We start from the raw sequence: 18,974 nt of genomic DNA on the forward strand, positions 1-18,974 counted from the left end.
AAAAACTATCAAAGTTTTCATAATTGGATTATTCGAAGGGTGCTAGGAATAAAGGTGAAGTTTATTTTCTGTCCTACTGCGATAAATATATTTTTGAAAAAGAAGGAAAAAATTAAGGAGAGTAATATGCAAATAAACAAATATTGTTCAGACAGGCTAAATAATCAACTAATGATTGTAGAAAATATTCATTCATTTAATAAAATACTGTCTTAAAAGCTTAAAAAAAAGTTGGTTTATCCGTAATTCAAATACATTTCAGCTCAGTAGAGACAAGAGAGGTATAAATGGTATTGTGCATATTGATATTAATAAATTATAATGATCATTAACTATTATAATGTAATAATATAAGTAATATAATGATATTTCAATCCGTAATAAATATTTATAATCGATTCCTTTTTTAATGTTGCTTTATGGTATAGTATACAAAAAAGATAGAACAAGTTCAGGTTATATATCACGATTTGTTTCTGCTACTTCTTCTCATATATGCTTTTTTATTCCATTTTAAATTTAATTAAATTTAAACAAATTTAATTGTCATCGCTCATATTTATTTTCATATCATCGCAGCTCCTATTTCACTTCACTGTTCTTATTTTTTATAGTAATCCTCTAAAATTGATCTTCCTTCTGACATCTAGCTAATGATATATGAGCAACATGGACACAATTCGGTTATACATATGTATATACAAGAAGTTTAATTTTTTTTTGCTAGGAAAATCATTTATAATTGACTTTTTAGCTTCTATGGTTTAGTTCCAAAAAATTTTACTATAATCTATTTGTGATTTATGATTAGATTTGTTTTTATATAATGGTGTTAAGCTTTGATCTAATTTTTATTGTTTCAAATCTTGTTTTGGTAATGGCTCCAAAAATTGAGAAACGAAGCAATATTCTATAATAATAATTAATAATGATAATAGTGCGTTTCAAGCCTTTAAACTACATAGATTTTTTTTTATAAATTCAATACAAAAGCTGGTAGCAGTTGGAAGTTGTTGACTATATACCCCCCCCCCCTTAAAAATGACCCGTGGATTGACGAAACCTTATTGCATCTATAGATAGAATCGTTTCATAATCCTTCATCAAGCAAGCTATCTATAGGACAAATACATTAACCCCCCTTCTCTTCACTCCACCTTTCCAGTGACATGTCTCAAATATTGGTGAATAGCAAAGAGCTTTAATTCACACCCCGCCCCGAAAATGATATGCCTTCTGGTCTAGAAAGGATTTCATATACGTAGGAATTTTTCGAGAGGGGGGGAATAGGAAAAATACAGCTTGACTAAGAAGTGCCCAGAATTTTTGAAAAATGCAGAATTTAGAGAGCCGAGGCCCTTACCCCCTAAATACGTGGTTGTTCCTGATATTTAACGATAAAGCGATGAAGTTTGTTTTTATATAAAAAAAGCTAATCGTATAATGAACCAGGGCCGTATCCAGGGGGGGGGGTTTACCGGGTTTGAACCCCCCCCCCCCCCCCTCGAAATTTTTGATCGACTCGAAAATAAGTCGAAAATTAGTAAAACCTAGGTAAAAATCAGTAAAATTAGTCGAAAACTGAGTCAAAAATTGGTAAACCCCCCCCCCCCAAAAAAAAAGTCAAAAATTAGTAAAACCCCCCTGAACAAAAAATCCTGGATACGGCCCTGTAATGAACTATCACAAAACTAGGTTTTATTGAAATGTTTTCAAAATATTTAATTCTGGGTCCAAAACCTTGGGCCCTTTCTGGTAATGGGACCTCTTTCCCGTCATCTGTCATTAGCTCTGGTGATGTCCCATCTTCCTTAATATATCTGAGTCTAAGCTTGAATAAAAACACATTTATAATGAATATGTTTAGACTAAATTTAAGCATAAACAAAATATAGCTGTGGTCCTACAGGCTCGGCTTTTACTAGTCTATCTTAATAATATGATATATTATTATAATATTAATACCGAAGGATGGAACCCTGGACTATTGAATTTACAGGCGCGCAATGCAATGTTTTTCTCTTAAACTTCTACCCTTATATTTGACTGACCTTTGTGTAACTACCTCCAAAGACACTTTGAATGTTTTGAGGTTTTTTTCAACCGTTTTGCTTTAGATTTTTTTTAACTCCGCTCACTTTGTCACTATTGATAGGTTTAGAAACTAATATATGGCCAAGGGCGTCGTTTGGAGGTGGCAAGGAACCCCCCCCCCCAATAAAAATGCTGGAGATTCGCCACTGTATATGGCCTCCATAGAGGGGTAATTCTATATTCCTAAATCTATGGTAGACCAGCTTAACGTCTTATATTATATACGTCTTATATGACTTCCATAGAGGGGTAATTCTATATTCCTAAATCTATGGTAGACCAGCTTAACGTCTTTCTTTCTCACTTAATTTTGTTTTACTGTCAGTGTTTGTTCAGATTTAAGCAATGAGTGAGGACATATAACGTAAAGACTTATTTATTTTTTTCGTTTATAACGTATTAGTGTTGTAACATTCATTAAAAGCATTGAAATTGTTTTTAAATTATTTCTTCGAGTCAAAATTTTGTGCTTGTTGAAAAACAGGAATAAGAACAGTAAACCACCGGATTCGACCTCCACCCCCTGAAATCTTTTTTTGACTCATAAAAACGTAACAAAAAATACAGATAAATACATTTTTGATATGGTTAAAAAAATTGTACCTCCCCCCCCCCAGAAAAAAAATCCTGAATACGACCTTGACAGTAACGTAAAGGGTTTGACGAGTTCGTAAAAATTTTTGATTAAAAAAAAGATTAAAAAAATAACAAAAGAAAGAAAAAGAAGCCTGAATCCAGCGAAACAAAGACACCGATATTTTTTCATGATAAACTTTTATGTTTGCTGATGTAACGGAAGGGTTTTAAAATTCATGGAAAATTTTAGATTTGAGAAAGACGTAATAGGTTAAAAAATGAAGAAAAAACGAGAGAAAGATGAGGATAATGATAGAATATGATATGATAGAATAGAATAACGATGAGGATATGATAGAAATAGATATAGAATTGTTTCCAAAGGCAAGGTAGAAACAGACTGAATCACGTGAAAAAATGCCTTAAGTAAACTAAAAAAAGTGAAAAGATAGAGTACGTCTGCTTCGGTGTAAAAATGATTCTTACAAGAAAAACATTCTCATACGTGAACGCAAATAACATTGTTACTCACTTTATTTTATTTTCAATTTAAATTTGGCGTATAGGCCTACCATGACTTATTTTAAACTCATTTTGTGTTTTAATACGACTCTTTAATTTTCATTTTGTAATTATTCTAAAGAAAATATCACAATAATTCTAAACAAAATATTACCATTAATTTGTTAGAACAAATTTATAATTTGACAACCAAATTAAAGAAAAATAGCTTCGAATTAAAGTACAAGCCTGATAAAAAAAAATGCTTTAGTAAAAAAGTTTATAAAAAAAAGACATGTACAGACCAGAAGATACAAACAAAGGCTTAAAAAGCAATAGTTGAGCAGAAAGTAAAGTAAAGAGAAGAGAATGTAAGAAAGTAGAGCAACGAGAAAATCTCATATGGGGTTGATTCTGCCTCAATTATATTGTATTTTGTAAGAAATTGTTTCTTCGAGGCAAACTTTCATGCTTATTGAAAAACAGGATAAGAATAGTAACGGAAAGGTTTTGACGAATCCATAAAAATTGTTAGATTTTATTGGTCTTTTCTGTTCATCGCTTTTTCAAATTTTATTATTTCATATTTTATAGTCGAAACGGGCCTTTTTTCGTTTTTTACGTCATTAAAGTTGGGTCTGGCGCCAAGTTTCAATTTATTTTTATGTTAGGCATTGAAAAGAGTCGTGATGTTTATTCTTCACAATTTTCAGTGTTGGGGAATTTTTGGTTATTTTTGTGAATGGCTTGAAGAAAAACACAAAAAAAAACAACTCCCTCCTTCAGTTCTATATTTGGCATCTCAGGTTTTTGCCTTTTCCCCTGGTGGTCTACTTAAAAAATTTAACGACAATTAGAAATATCAGACGAATTTCACCTGCAAGAACTTGAAAATACGGGCCAATTTAAAATATCACCCAGTGACCGAGAACTTCTCCGTTTTTGAATAGGCTGTATATAGAAGAAAGCAGTTTAAAGAAACTTCAAAGATGAATGAACGCCGTTTGCCAAAAACCTTTCTTTATGATTTTTGTGGTGGCCTACTAGGGAATCTTCGTCCCTCGCACCTTACCCTTAAAAACTGAAATAATGACTTTAGGCCAGGGCAACGCGGCTCTTGCTACTATTCTAAATAATAAGTTAAGTCATTTAACGGAATGCGTGGCTGGAGATTCTCAGAGCGAAATATTATGTTTTGTAAGGTCCCAGGGGGGGGGGAGGGCACCCGCGTTCAGAAATCATGTACACCAGATGACACGTGCAAAGCATGGTGGAAATTGTCCCATGTGTGGTGGAACTCTGTTGTATGTGTGGCTTTGTGAAATTTACACCAGGCGTTGGAAAGTAGGCACCCCCTCGAAGGAACCAACATTTTTGAAATCTTATGCCATTTCGCATAATTTGTTTCGCTTATTTGTTTTCACTACTATTAACGGCCTAGGAAAACATTAAGCTGATTAAAAATTATTAATAGGACTATGGAGCATTAAAAAAGGAACTTCGAAACCTATAATTGTGCTTTCGAGGAATGAGTCTTCGAGGAGTAGGACAATTTTGGTGGCAGACTACGCATGATCCCAGCAGGAAATAGGCTGGTTTCAGTCTAGAGTATATGGCGCCAGTTAGAATGGGAACTGTCGCCAGTGTCGATAAAATACTATCAGAGCCTTCTAGTGTTTGGTGGCACTTGACATTTTTATCAGTGTAATAATAAGAATAACTAATTTAATTATACAGTTGGTAAAGTTAGGGTAGTAATAAGTGTCTGATCTCAGTTCCTGACAGAAAATTGATTACAAGGCTTAAAAATGAGTTAAGTGTGTCAAACTCTAGATGGCACTGATAGTTTTTTTCAACATTAGCGCCAGTTTTTACTCTTACTAATTATCAATGTTTATCAGCTCTTGTTTCTACTTTGAAGACAAGTGTAGAAATATAAAATAAAAGGTTCACGGTTTTGAACATCTCCCCTCTTTCCCCCTCTCTCGTTTACGATTGTGAATGCTTCCTTTTATTGTATCCAAAGTTCAATGCACTTGTATCATTTGTTTACCAATTTAGAAAATGTTTTGGTGATGTAGATTTTATAATGCAGGCCTAGGGAATCTTTATTTCCCTTTAGTGAGAATTGCGTTTTATTTTGAAATAACAAACAGTCTGGGACATGACTGATTTAACTTCTTCTTTTATCTATTTTATGTTTTTTAAGTTAGTTTTTCATAAATAGTTTTTCATTCGTTTCAAAATTAATTTTTTACAGCTCAAAGCAAATAATTTTTATATTGGATTTTCCATCCCCCATTCTCTCTCTCATTTTTCATTCCTAATCATCTTGTATAATGTCATCCATTATATGAAGTTGAACAAAGATTCGGGAATGTAAAAAATATATGTTTTTTTTTATTATTCAACGTGACATTAGGCGGGACAGGTGCTTTCTTGTGTTTTTTTTTTTTTTGTGATAAAAACGTGTCTAGCCGAAACTTCTATATCAATTATGTTATAATATGCCAAACTCGCTGATACTTATTTTATGAAGATGATATAGAAAAGCAGGGGAAAAGAAGACCAAGTTTCGGTTATATGCTCCAATTTTAGGACGGCATTGGAGGGAGGGGATAAAGGAAGGATGCCGCCAGTAAATTTTCCTGTAGAGAAGGGGGCAATTTTCTACGATTACATATGATGTAAGAGATGTTAATCGGTAGAATCAGGCACGAATGCATATTTATTTTCCTTGAGAGGGGGGGGGGATAATGTAAAAACAAAGTTTAGTTGATAATTTGAATATACAATTCCTGAAAATTAAACTCTAAGAGGGCCCAAGTCTCTCCTCCCTTTGCAAACATCGCTGGGTAGTATTGTCTTTATTAAAATGAAATTGACGTGATTTGATCGTAGGAGAAAGGGGTATACAGAGGCTCGGGTTTCAAAGGGAAGTTTTTTATTTATAGTCTTCATTTTCCAAGTGGAGGGAGCATTGTCCCCGTAGCCGTGTCTATGGGGTGTAGGTTTTGCGCAAACTTCATTCGTTCAATTTTTTCCATGAGCTCCTCTACTCTTAATATAATTTGCCTCTGTTTGCTCTTGTTACAAGATTTTTGTTAAAACTTTTGTAGCATATTACTTTTCCAAGCTGTACCTTTCTGGCAACTTAGCTTACATGTAGATAGCGAGTCAGGTTGTTATCCTATCCTTAAATACGGATTTGTGCTGTTTAATTGTCTCTCAAGACTGGCTTGCTGCCTTAATTTCACATCATCAATGATCTTGTATCCAGGCTATTCAGTTTTTAAATGAGATGTAAGCTAGGATAATCTTTTCCCCTGGGGATATTCATCCCGCCTGTTCCTTTCTCGGGATCCCTCCTCTTTCTATTTCCGGTAACATTATCCCAAAAGAGAATCAATTCTCTTTCTTACCTGGGGAAAAGCTTTTCGGATGAAAAATGTTGGGAAAGAAAAATAATCTAAGACTTAAGGATTTTGGACAGAATTTAAACAGTTTTAGTTTTTTAATGTTGGATGAACGTTTCTTATCACGTAAATTGTTAAGCCCCCCCCCTCTGGATACATCGCTACCATAAAAGGAAAAACAATCTTCAACCAGTCACTTTTCTGGTGATGATAAAATCCTGAGTGTATAATAATTGCTGTGAAATGGGAATTTCTTTAGGTAGGCTTGGAAACTTCTTTTAAATGATGGGAACAGTTTGAAACCAATGGCGTAATTTTTTCCAAAATCCTTGGGGGGGGGGGCGGGGTAAAGTAGGAGCTAATTTTCCCAAATCGATTGAAAATTACAGTGAAAACTGAAAAATGAGCCAAATAGTACCATAAAGGCAAATATATACTAAAGAAAACTGATCGGTTTCTGTGGTTGCTTGAATTATGCAGGCTTATTAGTTTTGCCAAGATTTTTGAAGAAGCTAAATTTTAGTTCGGCGAGGGGCAGTTGCCCCATAGCAAATTACGCCCCTGTTTACCTTCGTAAACTTAAAAATAAACAGTTTTATGTCGTACAAATTATTTTTCTTCTCAGTGGTTTTCAGTTAACAAAATTCTATGCTATTCTACATTCTACTTTGTCTGCTTTCTACTTTCGTCGAAAGTAGTAATATCTACTATAATCAAGGCTACTTTTCCTTCCCTTAACCTGCACATCTATTTAAGTTCTATTCGTGTATTTATTCCCTGAAAATACACAGGCACAAAACTACCGTACTAAGAAATAGAACCGTGACCCGGTGCATAAGGTTTTCAAGGAGGGGAAGTCGAATTCGTCAAAGTAAGCGAATTGAATTAAATTTTGGGGGAATCATTATGTTAGGGTGTGACTTAAATTATGAACGGCAATAATTCGGATCAGTTAGCCTACCATTCCAGATATTTTATGCTAGACAAAATTCAGCGAGCTTGCTAAAAAACGTAGATGTCAGGCAAGTACTTGTGTAGGAATTTATTTTAGGACGGGCAGTTTTGTAAAAGCGAAAAAAAAACGATTTATTTTAGGATAATTCTTAAATCTACTGAAATTTTTGGGAAATCACGGGCCCAAAGCCCCCCTGCTTGCTTACATGTCTGTAGCTATTATTGGAGTGTTGGCCATACATAGACTGCATGCAAAGTAATCATTTATCAAGTGCTTTATTTATGAAAAATTTGTATAGGTTTTCAAAGCTAGTTAAAGCTAGATAGTGAAGGCATTTTTCTGAATTCTAACATTTCATTTTTAGGGCAGAAATGCTTAAAACGGTAAATTAGCCTAAATATAGTATATTTTGGGCAGTTATTTGAATAGATCTTAAATGAGATATTGGAAGAGTCATATATTTCCGGCTTTGGACCAGAAAAGACTTTCCAGATGTGAAATTTCCCACGTTGGGTTTCCTTATGTCAAAGATGGTCTAGAATGGTTTGATTATTTTTCCTATACAACATGTCATTCGACTTCCGCTCAATGTAGTGGACTGATAGTTTTTTAAACTGTGCTTTTTTATATATTTAGTTTCCCATATATGTATATATATATATATATATATATATATATATATATATATATATATATATATATATATATATATATATATATATATATATATATGTATATGTGTATATATGTATATGTATATATATATATATATATATATATATATATATATATATATATATATATATATATATATATATATATATATATATATATATATATATATATATATATATATATGCATATATACATATATACAAGGGAGGCATCACCCACTTAGAATTTTATATGCACTAGTGTGCATGTGCCATGCCTGGCTGAGGAGACTGTGGCATGATAAAGTGTGGCCCGAAAGGTGGAGCAAGTGACACTCCAAGGCATTTGTGCATTAGTATTTACAAAAAAAAAGCATTTACCTCTGTTCTTTATCCCAGGTGCCATTGGCTGTTTTATGTCCAGAAAATGGGCTAAAATTTAATGGAAAAATAGCTCCACATCGATTTTTTGCGACTATGAGATTTAATTTAGAGTAAAAAAAAAAATATGTAGAAGCGGTTTGTGCGGTGTTATCGGCTTGTAGTCTAAATATATTGGAACTGAACTTGTCGATACGACTACGTAGGTGAGATATTCTTTTTTTGAACTAGACACTACAAAAAAAGGATTCAAATCGAGGAATTCGAAGGATTATGATTTGTAAATCGAATTCAGTTTTCCCTACCAGCGCTGGATTCAAACAGATTCAACAAGCTACTATTTGGAACTCTTAAACATTGAAAAAGTTGATATTCGTGTGGCAAAGATTAACTTGATGACGCTAATACTGATGTTAAAAGAATGTTCCTTACTATATTCCCACTAGCTTCTAATTATACTAGTTTTAATTACCTCACTGTTTCGCATACTTGTATGATTAACGCTGCATTATTCTGATTTTGTTGCGAACTAGTCTGATAAGCAACTTTTGCAACATTGTCGTAGAATTTAGTTAAATTTCAATTTTGATTCCGCGTTTATATAAACTTAAGAAACTTTTTCGCATGCTGACCAATGGTCTGCCTTGCGCAGGATTCGATGCCTTTGGTCAGAAGCGCAGTGTGTGGTTGGGGGCAAATCATCCGACGCTTCCCATCTCCTCCCACCCATATTTCTCAGATTTTTATAAAGATGACAAAAAATGTCGCATTACACCGTTTATACTGCTACATGTGATTTGTGTTCACCTATTAGCCACATATGCTATTGCAAAAATTGAATAGTAGGAGCTAAGATGCCCTTACCCCCTACGTACCTGCCCAATAAGGTGTCCTTGGACGCTTTTGAATTTCAGTCTGGTTTCTTTTTTTTTCTTTTTTTTTAAGAATTAAATCTTTAAATGTAGTTGGAACTTTAAAATTCTATTGCTGCATCCCTCCAAGTCTCTCCATTTTTTTTTGTATTCTGCAGCTCCTAAATTTTGAGCCTCTTTGAACAAAACGAAATTTTCCCATCCGCCATCGAAAATCAGCCCACAAGTTCAGCATATTATTCAGATATTCGTATGATTCAACCGAAAAGTTGCCAACTCTACCACCTACTGACATTTAGGATCGTCACGCGTTACCCACTGCCGCTACGCATTGCCTCCTCGTGCCGTTCATGGCTCACATCCGACATGTATAGAGCGCGCAACCTGGTGTAAGCGATTTTTGAAGGGGAACAACCCCGTGGATTTAAGAATAACAATTAAGGATCTATACTCAAAAAGCCTCTTGGCCCGACGCTCTCCCTGAAATCTTAGGTTTTCTCAAATTTCTGGGTACTTATTTCCAAATTATCATGTTACATATGTTTTTTATTTATTATTGTTCCTCCCTGAAAGTGCTGATTAACCCCCCTCCCCCATAAAAAAACATGCTTACGTGCCTGGAAAGGAGCTAAAGCACGCCCTGGGAACCTATGACCTCATTAACTAAACTTTAAATGTCTAAATATTGCTCCTAAATGTTGGGATTTTTATGAGTCTATTGTGATGCCCTCTATAATATTGGTCGGTTTCTATTATCCACAAACCAGCATTTAAAATCAAGAAAAACGAATTTGTAAAATTGTTTTCTTTGTTCAAATATTTGGGTCAGAGTTGTGCCGTTTTTATTGGAGCCAACATCTCATAGGCTCCAAACCATATGGAACCCATCCTTCCAACTCGTAAATTTAATCAACTCTAGCGCTAATTAACTCTTTGCGGCATTTTGAAAACTTTTTTAAACCCAAAGTTTAGGCCTAAGGGTGGTCCAATGTCGAGGATAATAGGATCTTTGAAGGGTTTCCTCAAGGGGTGGCGAGCTATGTCGCTTTGTGTGCACCAAAGAACGAGAGGCAAGGGTATAGTTAGGGTAACAGTGTAGGGGAATGGGTACTTGTGTATTATCCCGAACACTCACGAGAAGTGAAGTTAGGTTTGTCATAATGAAATATACCAAAATATAATGCAAATATAATATTTTAGCAACACAATTATGGAAACTACAACAAAGAATTATGGAAAGCAGGCCGCCCGGAACAAATTATATTAAATACCTAACCTAAACTAACCCCTAACCAACTCTATATTAAACATTTAGTCGAAAGATACCTACACCGTGATTTTTCTCAGATCAGAGCAAACTCCTCGAGTGTGTTCGGGATAATAAACAAGTACCAGGGAATGCTATGGAGCTGTATAACCATGCGAAGCAATGTAAGATAGTGCAAAAACCCTTCCAGTGCCTTTTTTACTCTTATAATTCAAACAAGCTCGTCAATGGGGAAAAGATGTACATTTGCCCCCCCCCCTCCCTAAATTCTGAAAAAATCTTTTTGGGAGCGTTTTTGTTGAAAAAATCCCTTTTGGTATTTTCATTAAAAACGAAAAAACGTCATCATCGCCAGATTTGACATGCCATTGAATTCAGAAGGTGGTATGCAACTTTTTTGGCATAGGCGTCGTTTAAAACTTCTCTATTAAAAAAAACGTGTTCGTTCGATTATTTCAATTTACTTTCCTATATTGCTTTTCTTTTCTCAAATGCCAGAACAGTTAGAATTCTGAGATTTGGTATCAAGATTGTGTTTTTCCTATCTTCAAGGCCGGATGAAATCCTTCCTTGTACAAGCGATGTTCGTTGTAACTAATAGAAAAACCCAGTATGTTTTTTTCTGTAGAATTTACGTTGTGTCTTTCACCGTCTTTTGAATTGCTACATCCTTTTGTTTTGTGACCCTGAGAGATTTTAGAATGTTTTTGATGAGACTAAAATTGCTGATAAATCATTATGATTCTTTTTTACCGTTTATTTAGCATCTTAATTGAGGAAAACTGTAATGAATTGCAATGTTTTAGAGAGACTAAGTTGAATTCTGTAATACAGTAATTAAACTGTCTATAATGGCTCATTGTCCAATTCTCCAGAGGCTAGTCTGCGAATGAAGGAACGTTCCTATGACGAAATGGTCTTAATTTTAATCTAGTTCAACCCGGTACGGAAAAAAGAGTCTGGGCAGAGACCAGTAGCGGTTCTGGTCTCTCTTGTGCCCAGGGCAAAATCTTAATTAGCACCCCCCGCGTCTCCCACAAATTTTCATTGATTATCAAAATTGTTTTCAATTTGTGTAGTAAATAACAATTTATTTTTTAGTCGCTTTTGATTTATTATCTTAATTGTTTAATTATTTTGATTTGATTTTCACTATTTCATTTCGTTATTTAATTATTTTTAATTTGCTTTTACTTTATTAATTAATTAATAATTAATGAATTATTTCCGCTTATTAATTGAGTCCTCTATTTTGATAAAAATAAAATTACAAAATGATTATAATCGTTAGATTATGTATTTGAAATTCTGCGCCCCCAAAATATCTGCACCCGGGTGAGTGCCCCCTCTGTCCCCTCCTTAAAATTGTCCTTGGCATAGACCTTATCTGAAATCATGTGATTTTAATGGCGTTTCCATCACTTACCAACTGTGTATATTAGAATTTAAATTTAGATATGGGCTGATGATTACCACTAGTAAACAAATTGGAGGGATCTTAATTTTCCAGATAGACTACGAATTTGCCCACTAGGTGGTATTTGGTGGGAGGATTTGGACGTTTTCTTTTTAAGTGCATTGAATTGGTGAATCTGGGGGTAGATTTGTATAATAGTGAAAATGATGAACTACTACTGAAAATACTTAAATCTACCTCTCCTAGGTGAATAGTGGCAATTGATGATCTTAATTCAATATTTTTAGAGGCTCGCAAATAGGAAGTGTTTATTCATTTACTTTGTATCAGTTTTTTTATGTGGCTTTACTAGCTTTGAAATACACATGCACACCAGATTTGAAAGAGTTTCATTTTCAATTTTTTGCCGTTTTACAAATTTGGAAATAAACTGCGTACTTGCATTTGATTTCATAAAATGTTTATGAAAGGAAGTCCGTTCATGGACCCCCTGGATTTTTCCAGAAAAAGATTATATGAAGCGTTTTTGAAGCGAGGGGTTGTCCGCTTTCCGCCATCTATACATACCAAAACGCCACTTGTGCCTGACAGTTTCGCCACGGTTGGCACGTACCACCTACTACTACTGCTGCTAACAACTCACTGCAGCACCAATCCGCTTGAGGCCAACACAGCTGCTCGCTTTCCTCCTCCATCCTAATATATTCAAAGCCTCCCTCTTCATGCCCTCACATGAAGTTCCCATTTCCCTTAAATCTTCCGTTATGACATCCTCCCACTCCAACCGCAGACGACGTGCTTTCAGTTTAGCCCTAGACAGTTGGCCAAAAAGGATTCCACAGTGCCTTAATTCGCTCTTGATTTGAAGCATAAGTCCCCTTTATTGCAAAATTCCAGGTACAGGGTTGCCATCTATGGCAGAAAGTGCTATTTTAGCACTATTTCATCCTGAGTAACACTAGCAAGTGCTCATGGTTGCTACCTGTAGCACGAAAGTGCTATTTTTGTACTAGTACAGTTAATTTTTTTTACTGTAGCACCAAAAATCATTGTGTAGCACGCAAATTTGGGTAATTGTAGCACTTTAGGAACTTACTGGGATGGCAATCCTGCTTCCGTAGAGCTTTAGCTCGTGTGCGCTAACATTTTGAAACATGTTGTTTCTTTAGCCAAGCCAAAAATGAAGACAAAACTGATTATGAGTTCTTTTTTAAAGTGTCAGCTCAGTGATAGGTTATCTTTCCCCCAATTGGTTATAAAAATTCGTCTGCAATCATATGCCTATTATATGTAACAAGTTATCTCAAAAGGAAATGTAACAGATTTTATCCCCTCACGCAGAAGAATTAAAAGAGGGGTGTTTTTTGAATTTGGTCCCCGCTATTCATCCATCCCCCTATTTATCGATTGATTGGGAACAACAGACAGATGAAAAAGCTTTTATGCAACCCCTCTCTCTTTCCTCGTAGTTTGCCTTTGGATGATTGTTGCTTCAGTTTATATTTTTCTATTGTAGAGTACTAACCAGATTTTGAATTATTGGAAGATAAACTGGCGTCGATATTAGCAGCGACAATTGGGAGTGGTGGCAGTATGACATCTCCTACACCCTCTGATTCACTATCTACATCGCCGCTTGGATCCCTCTCTGATCATTGGTAAGTAGAATTGTGTTCTGTACTTGAGATTGAAGGACTAAGCCTGGAATAACTTTGTGCTTAGTTTCGAATTATTTATGGTACAAATCAGGTTAATTTACTAAAAAACTTGGCTGGGTAAATATTCCCCATTGCCACATGGTTTCTCATGGGGTTTCTTCAGTCTTGAGTACATCCTCAGTGTGTCTGTACCGTGAGGTGCTCCGGTCTTATTACATAAATTCATTAGAATTTTTTATTTTGATTCGACAACTGTAAAAATTTGTGTGTGCCAGGGGGTGTATAAGCTGCAACCCAAGGGCTAGATCTACAACCCAGCGCGGCCGTTTTACGAGATGGCACTCGAGTTCGAGGTTACCTTGATTTGAGTCGAGATCCTCCCTACTTGAATTCAACCCACGATTCTTCCATGGAATTTGGGTATATTTCCCCAACGCCAGCATCTTTTTCTAAATAAAATTTCCTTCTTTGATACAAAAAAATTAAGAAAATTCACATTTGCGAGTGCTTTCTCAGAAGTTCTCTCTCCTTTCACCCGAAGAGAAGAGATGCTTTGAACATTGGCAAATTTCCAGCTAAGATTCTATTGGAATGATGCAGTTTAAAGCCATGACTTACAAAATGAGCATACCAGGACACTACACATGAATACACTTCGATTGGGGGGGGGTACAGAATTGATTAAGAATAAATTAAGAATATTAGAATTATACAAAAAAAATGGGGGGAAGTTGGGGGCACACATATCTGAGCCCTTACGCCCGTGCTTAGAGAAGATAAGTCTATTTACAAAAGAGCTTGGGATTTTTTTTTTTTTTGGGGGGGGGGGTTACAAATCTTTTTAAACGCATCAAAGATTTGTTTATATTCATTTTTGTTACTTTTTTACGAGCGGTACAAATATTTCGGGAGGGGGGGGGGGTAAACCCCTTCCCTCCCTGGATACGGCTTTGATTCCTAGGACAGAAGGATCATTTATACAAGCGGCTCTTGATTTCAAAGTTAGGAACAATACTTGACTATTACCAGGGGGTAAGTTGCGATACGTCTACCCTAGGGACGTTCGAAATCTCGACATCTTTACTTTTTCTCTTATATACTGTTCAGCTCTTTAAGTGACCCCCCCCCCCCCGACGCGTCTACTTCACTTCAAATATTTTTTTCCTATTTCTCCTTCATTGCCTTTGTAGGGATACATTAATCTTCAAAATCGCCCTCCCTACTCAATGACTCATTACTTGAGAGCTTGCGGAAAAGGGATTTTGAGAAAAGCTAATTCAAAAGTGTAGGTGTTCCTAGGTTCCCAACGGCCAGTATGCAGACTAACTAGAAGAAACTGTGATCAAACAATCAGATATATACTCATTAAATAAAAAAGTAGCAATCGTTCAAAAGTAAATTTATATTTTTTATAATACCCTAAGGCCTCCTTTCTCCTCTATGGGAAATTAAAAAACATCATTTGGGGCCTTTATCATGGCTAAATCAAACTTGTCTCGAAATTTGAAGTGGTGCCAATTCACAAAATGTAGGGGGAAGGTAAGCATTTTTATTCTTTTTCTTAATGAAGACACAAAAAGGGTATTTTTTTAATAAAGGGAGAAGTGCTGTTTTTTTCAATTGTCGAGGAAAAAACCGAAAAAAATCTAGGGAGGCAATCCCCCCCCCCTGTTCTGTCTGAGTACGAACAGTTGCTCTAACTTACAAAGGAGCCCTAAATATAGGTACACTAATAGAAATTTTGTGTAAAAGTTATCGTTTTTCAAAATTTACAAACTTTTAGGGAAAGAAGTATTTTCTTTAGATGCACTCAGATTTTACTATGGGGGGTGGGGGTGTGGTGCTCTAAAAAAAAGTACTTATGTACTCGACGCGGTAACCCGGAGTATGGTTACAATAATTTCGAACGAATTAGACCAAATTGCATTTGACGCTTAGTTAAACATTAATTAAAATAAGTTTAGTAACTGTTTCACTATACACCTTAAATAATTGACAGTTTCCTGTTTCACATGCGCTCATCCGGTTGAAAAACTAGGGGGACTGAAAACGCTCTGAGGGTATATTCATAAAGGCCAAATGTGTTTACCTCTGTTACCTAGGTATTATTAGCGATGATTTTCTGGAAAGTTACTGAAATAGCCTATCATGCCGCCTGTTTTTAGATTTATCATAGTATGAGTATAAACATGTTATTAAAGGCACTCAATAGAATATTTGTCTATAATTTGTTGCTATTACCTGGGATTTGACAGGCTGTCATCGGCTCCAATAGATTCTTCAAAGCAGGGGGTCAGTTGCGGGGGGAGGGATTTTCCTCATGGATTTTTCAAAAATACTTTCTTTTCGTATTTTCATTGAAAAAAATATTGTCTAGATTTTGAAAACATTCCCCCCATTTCCGTGAATTGGTGTCTCTGGAGGCTCTAGAGGCAATTTATCTTTGTCGTCTAAGCCCCGACTCTATTTGTTAAGACTGCTCATAATAGTAGCCCGAAAAAAAATCGAGGAGAGGAGGGGGGAATGATTAAAGAATCGTTGATTCTTAAAGAGGCCATTCAGGCTAATCTTGAGATTGAGAAGTGAGGGGTTGTCGACAACTTTGTCTGGTGTTCATATTAGAGCACAACCTGCTCCGCCCCGTCGTATCTTTTCGTGCCACGCATGACACACCTCGCTTCATGTTTGGTTTGTACCACCTTGTGTAGGCCAACACGAATTTTGAAAGTGATAAACCTCTCTCGGCCAGAAAAAGACGTATTTTCTGAATGCTAAGGAATTTAGCTTTTTACATTTTTGGTCTTCTTGGGTTGGAATCTAGACTCAATTGGCCCTCCCCTGCAGGTGTCCTGGAGTGTTGGGCATCATATTTGTAGTTCAGATTGTTCACAAAGGACATAATTGTAAAGTTTTGTGAACATGTTAGAAAATTGATTTGCTTAGAACCGTCGTTTTTTTTATGCAAATGATCCCATACTTCGACACGAAGCTTGTAATCATGTTAGTTGTCCCATTGGAGGCAATTCAGATACTTCTTAACATATCCTTAGTCTAGATGCCTAACTGCAGACAGGCAGGATTTAGACGACCTCTGAAAAAAAGTTATTATTTGTCTTAAGTTGCGTGGAGCAGCCGCGCACGTAGTAATTTAGTGGGGAGGGGGGGGGAGACAAACCACGAATCAAATGAATGATACAGGAGGCTACGGGAAAGTCCCCCCCCTCCCGTCTCGGTATACCTGTCTGGTAGGAGTCCTATAAAAAAGGCCCAAGGTTGTATATCAAATGTATAATTTTATAGCTGTGCGTAATTTAGGCAACATGGCGCTTATATGAGTATAATTTCGGTATTTTAGCACAAGGTTGGGTCCCTCCCAATTTGAACTCAAATTGGACAAATATCGACGAAGAGAAAGATTTTTGGCTTTGATACAAGTGATTCAATCTTTGAACAAATTCAAACCTTCATGTATACAACCATTTTCCTGGTTCCGTTACAGACAAGGAAAACTATTCATATTCACTTTATTTATCTGGAAATTTAAAATGCTCTTTCTGTTTCATTCTTTGTAAATTTGTTGAATTTAGGCGTCAGAATATTTCTACTTATATGCTGCTGCAATCATTTAGCTGCTAGGAACAGATAAAAGAAGGAGGGGTACCCCCAAACCAAACCGTATATTGTTTTTCATTGGATAATAGCACCCATCATCTTTTACCATGTTTTAATATGGATAGACTTGTCATAAACATAAAGTGGAAGTTATTTGACTGACAATTATTAGTTACTTTAAATAATTGGGACATATTCCCTGCTTCAAAGCCCCCGCCCCCTAAAGAAACATTGTCGCTGGACTCCGTGTATGGCAGTCGTTGGTTTTTATTGGCGAAAAGTTTTGATTTTTTTTAGGGAGTTCATCTTGAGTCTAACCTCCATCCCATTATTCTAAAAATAATAAATTTTACATACATTAAAAATGAATACAATACAAATGTAGAACATTTCTAAGCTTTTTATGGAGTGGCTCAAACCCCCTTCCCGTGATGTTTTTTTTTGGGATTGGATGAGATCCCCAGAAGTTTGTAGGTACTCTTCTATTAACCGGACTCTTTTTATATCTCAAAATCGAGGCGCGTTGAAAAACCCGTTTTTACGGGATGATTCAAGACACTGCTGTAGAGAAATACAATGTATAGCGTGGTTTTAATTTCGTATGCGATATTTAAAGTGTTGTTTTTTGGGGTTTGGGAGGGGGGAGGTACCTAGGTTAGGTTACATATTTAATATATGCTATTCTTTGCCCCCCACCTCCCTAATGTGCAAATATATAGCCCGAATTTGTTTCTAAACTATTATATAGTCATCCTATTTTATTTCATTTCATTAGCATTAACCCAAACTAGCACTATATAAAAGAGTCCGGTTAATAGAAGAGTACCAGTTTCTATTGGTGTTTGTATTAATCAAGGGATTTGCTTAGCTTCTGTCTGGTATGTACAACGATGTGGCGCTTGTCATTAACTTGTGTAAAATTAACTTGTGCTCACACTCCTCGTTTTAATATTCAAACTTTTTTAGGGTGAAAGCATAGCCTATAGACAAGGAGAACTAAGAATCTATGTTTTTCTTCATTTTACTTGGTATAATCTGTAAGTGTCTGTAACTTCTTTGTCGTCTCCTTAATACAACGGGTAGCTGAAGCATATACGCAAGTAAGTATTTGTTGCAATGGGGATTTCATGTCCATAAATTTCTTTAAAATGAGCCAAGTCTTAGATATTCGACTAATTACGCGTTTTCTCCGTGTAGGGGAACCCCCCCCCGTGTAGTTTAGGGTGGGTTTGTTTTCGTTAAATGAGTATTTTCAAGGTTGTGCTTTTGGTAATGCCCCGATACATTTTACTAGAAGCGAGTTTAAGGTTTACTTCTTTGGTTTTGTCAAAGGATATATTCCAGTGGCGGTTCTGGCCTCTTGTGCCCGGGACAAAATTTTGATGACATCCCCCTCCCCCTTGTCTCCCCAAAACATACTTTTTACTGCACCTTTGTTATGTTCATACATAATAATGTATCTCTTTCCCGCTTTATTAAGGGAAGAAAAAATGAAGTACTACAGGAAAGAAAGTAAACTATAAACAAACAAAACAAAGGAAAAGAAACAATTGCTAGGTAATGAAGACGGAT

At 35.7% G+C, this 18,974-nt stretch overlaps 1 protein-coding gene across 5 annotated transcripts in view; it reads left to right on the forward strand.

Moving 5' to 3' along the window:
• The window catches only part of LOC148940566 (protein brain tumor-like), a 120,030-nt gene that overhangs the window by 81,855 nt on the left and 19,201 nt on the right, over window positions 1–18,974 (forward strand). For 4 of the 5 annotated variants that reach the window (XM_089105370.1, XM_089105371.1, XM_089105369.1 and 1 more), the window contains one exon: window positions 13,649–13,790. In XM_089105370.1, the coding sequence (XP_088961496.1) occupies window positions 13,726–13,790 (65 nt within the window). In that variant the 5' untranslated portion in view covers window positions 13,649–13,725. The remainder of the gene's footprint in view (window positions 1–13,648; window positions 13,791–18,974) is intronic. The other variant, XM_089105374.1, reaches the window with a different exon arrangement.

This window comes from Artemia sp. Qi Xiang Cuo, chromosome 19 (genome assembly GCF_049724085.1).
Source record: "Artemia sp. Qi Xiang Cuo chromosome 19, ASM4972408v1, whole genome shotgun sequence".
Classification (NCBI taxonomy): domain Eukaryota; kingdom Metazoa; phylum Arthropoda; class Branchiopoda; order Anostraca; family Artemiidae; genus Artemia; species Artemia sp. Qi Xiang Cuo.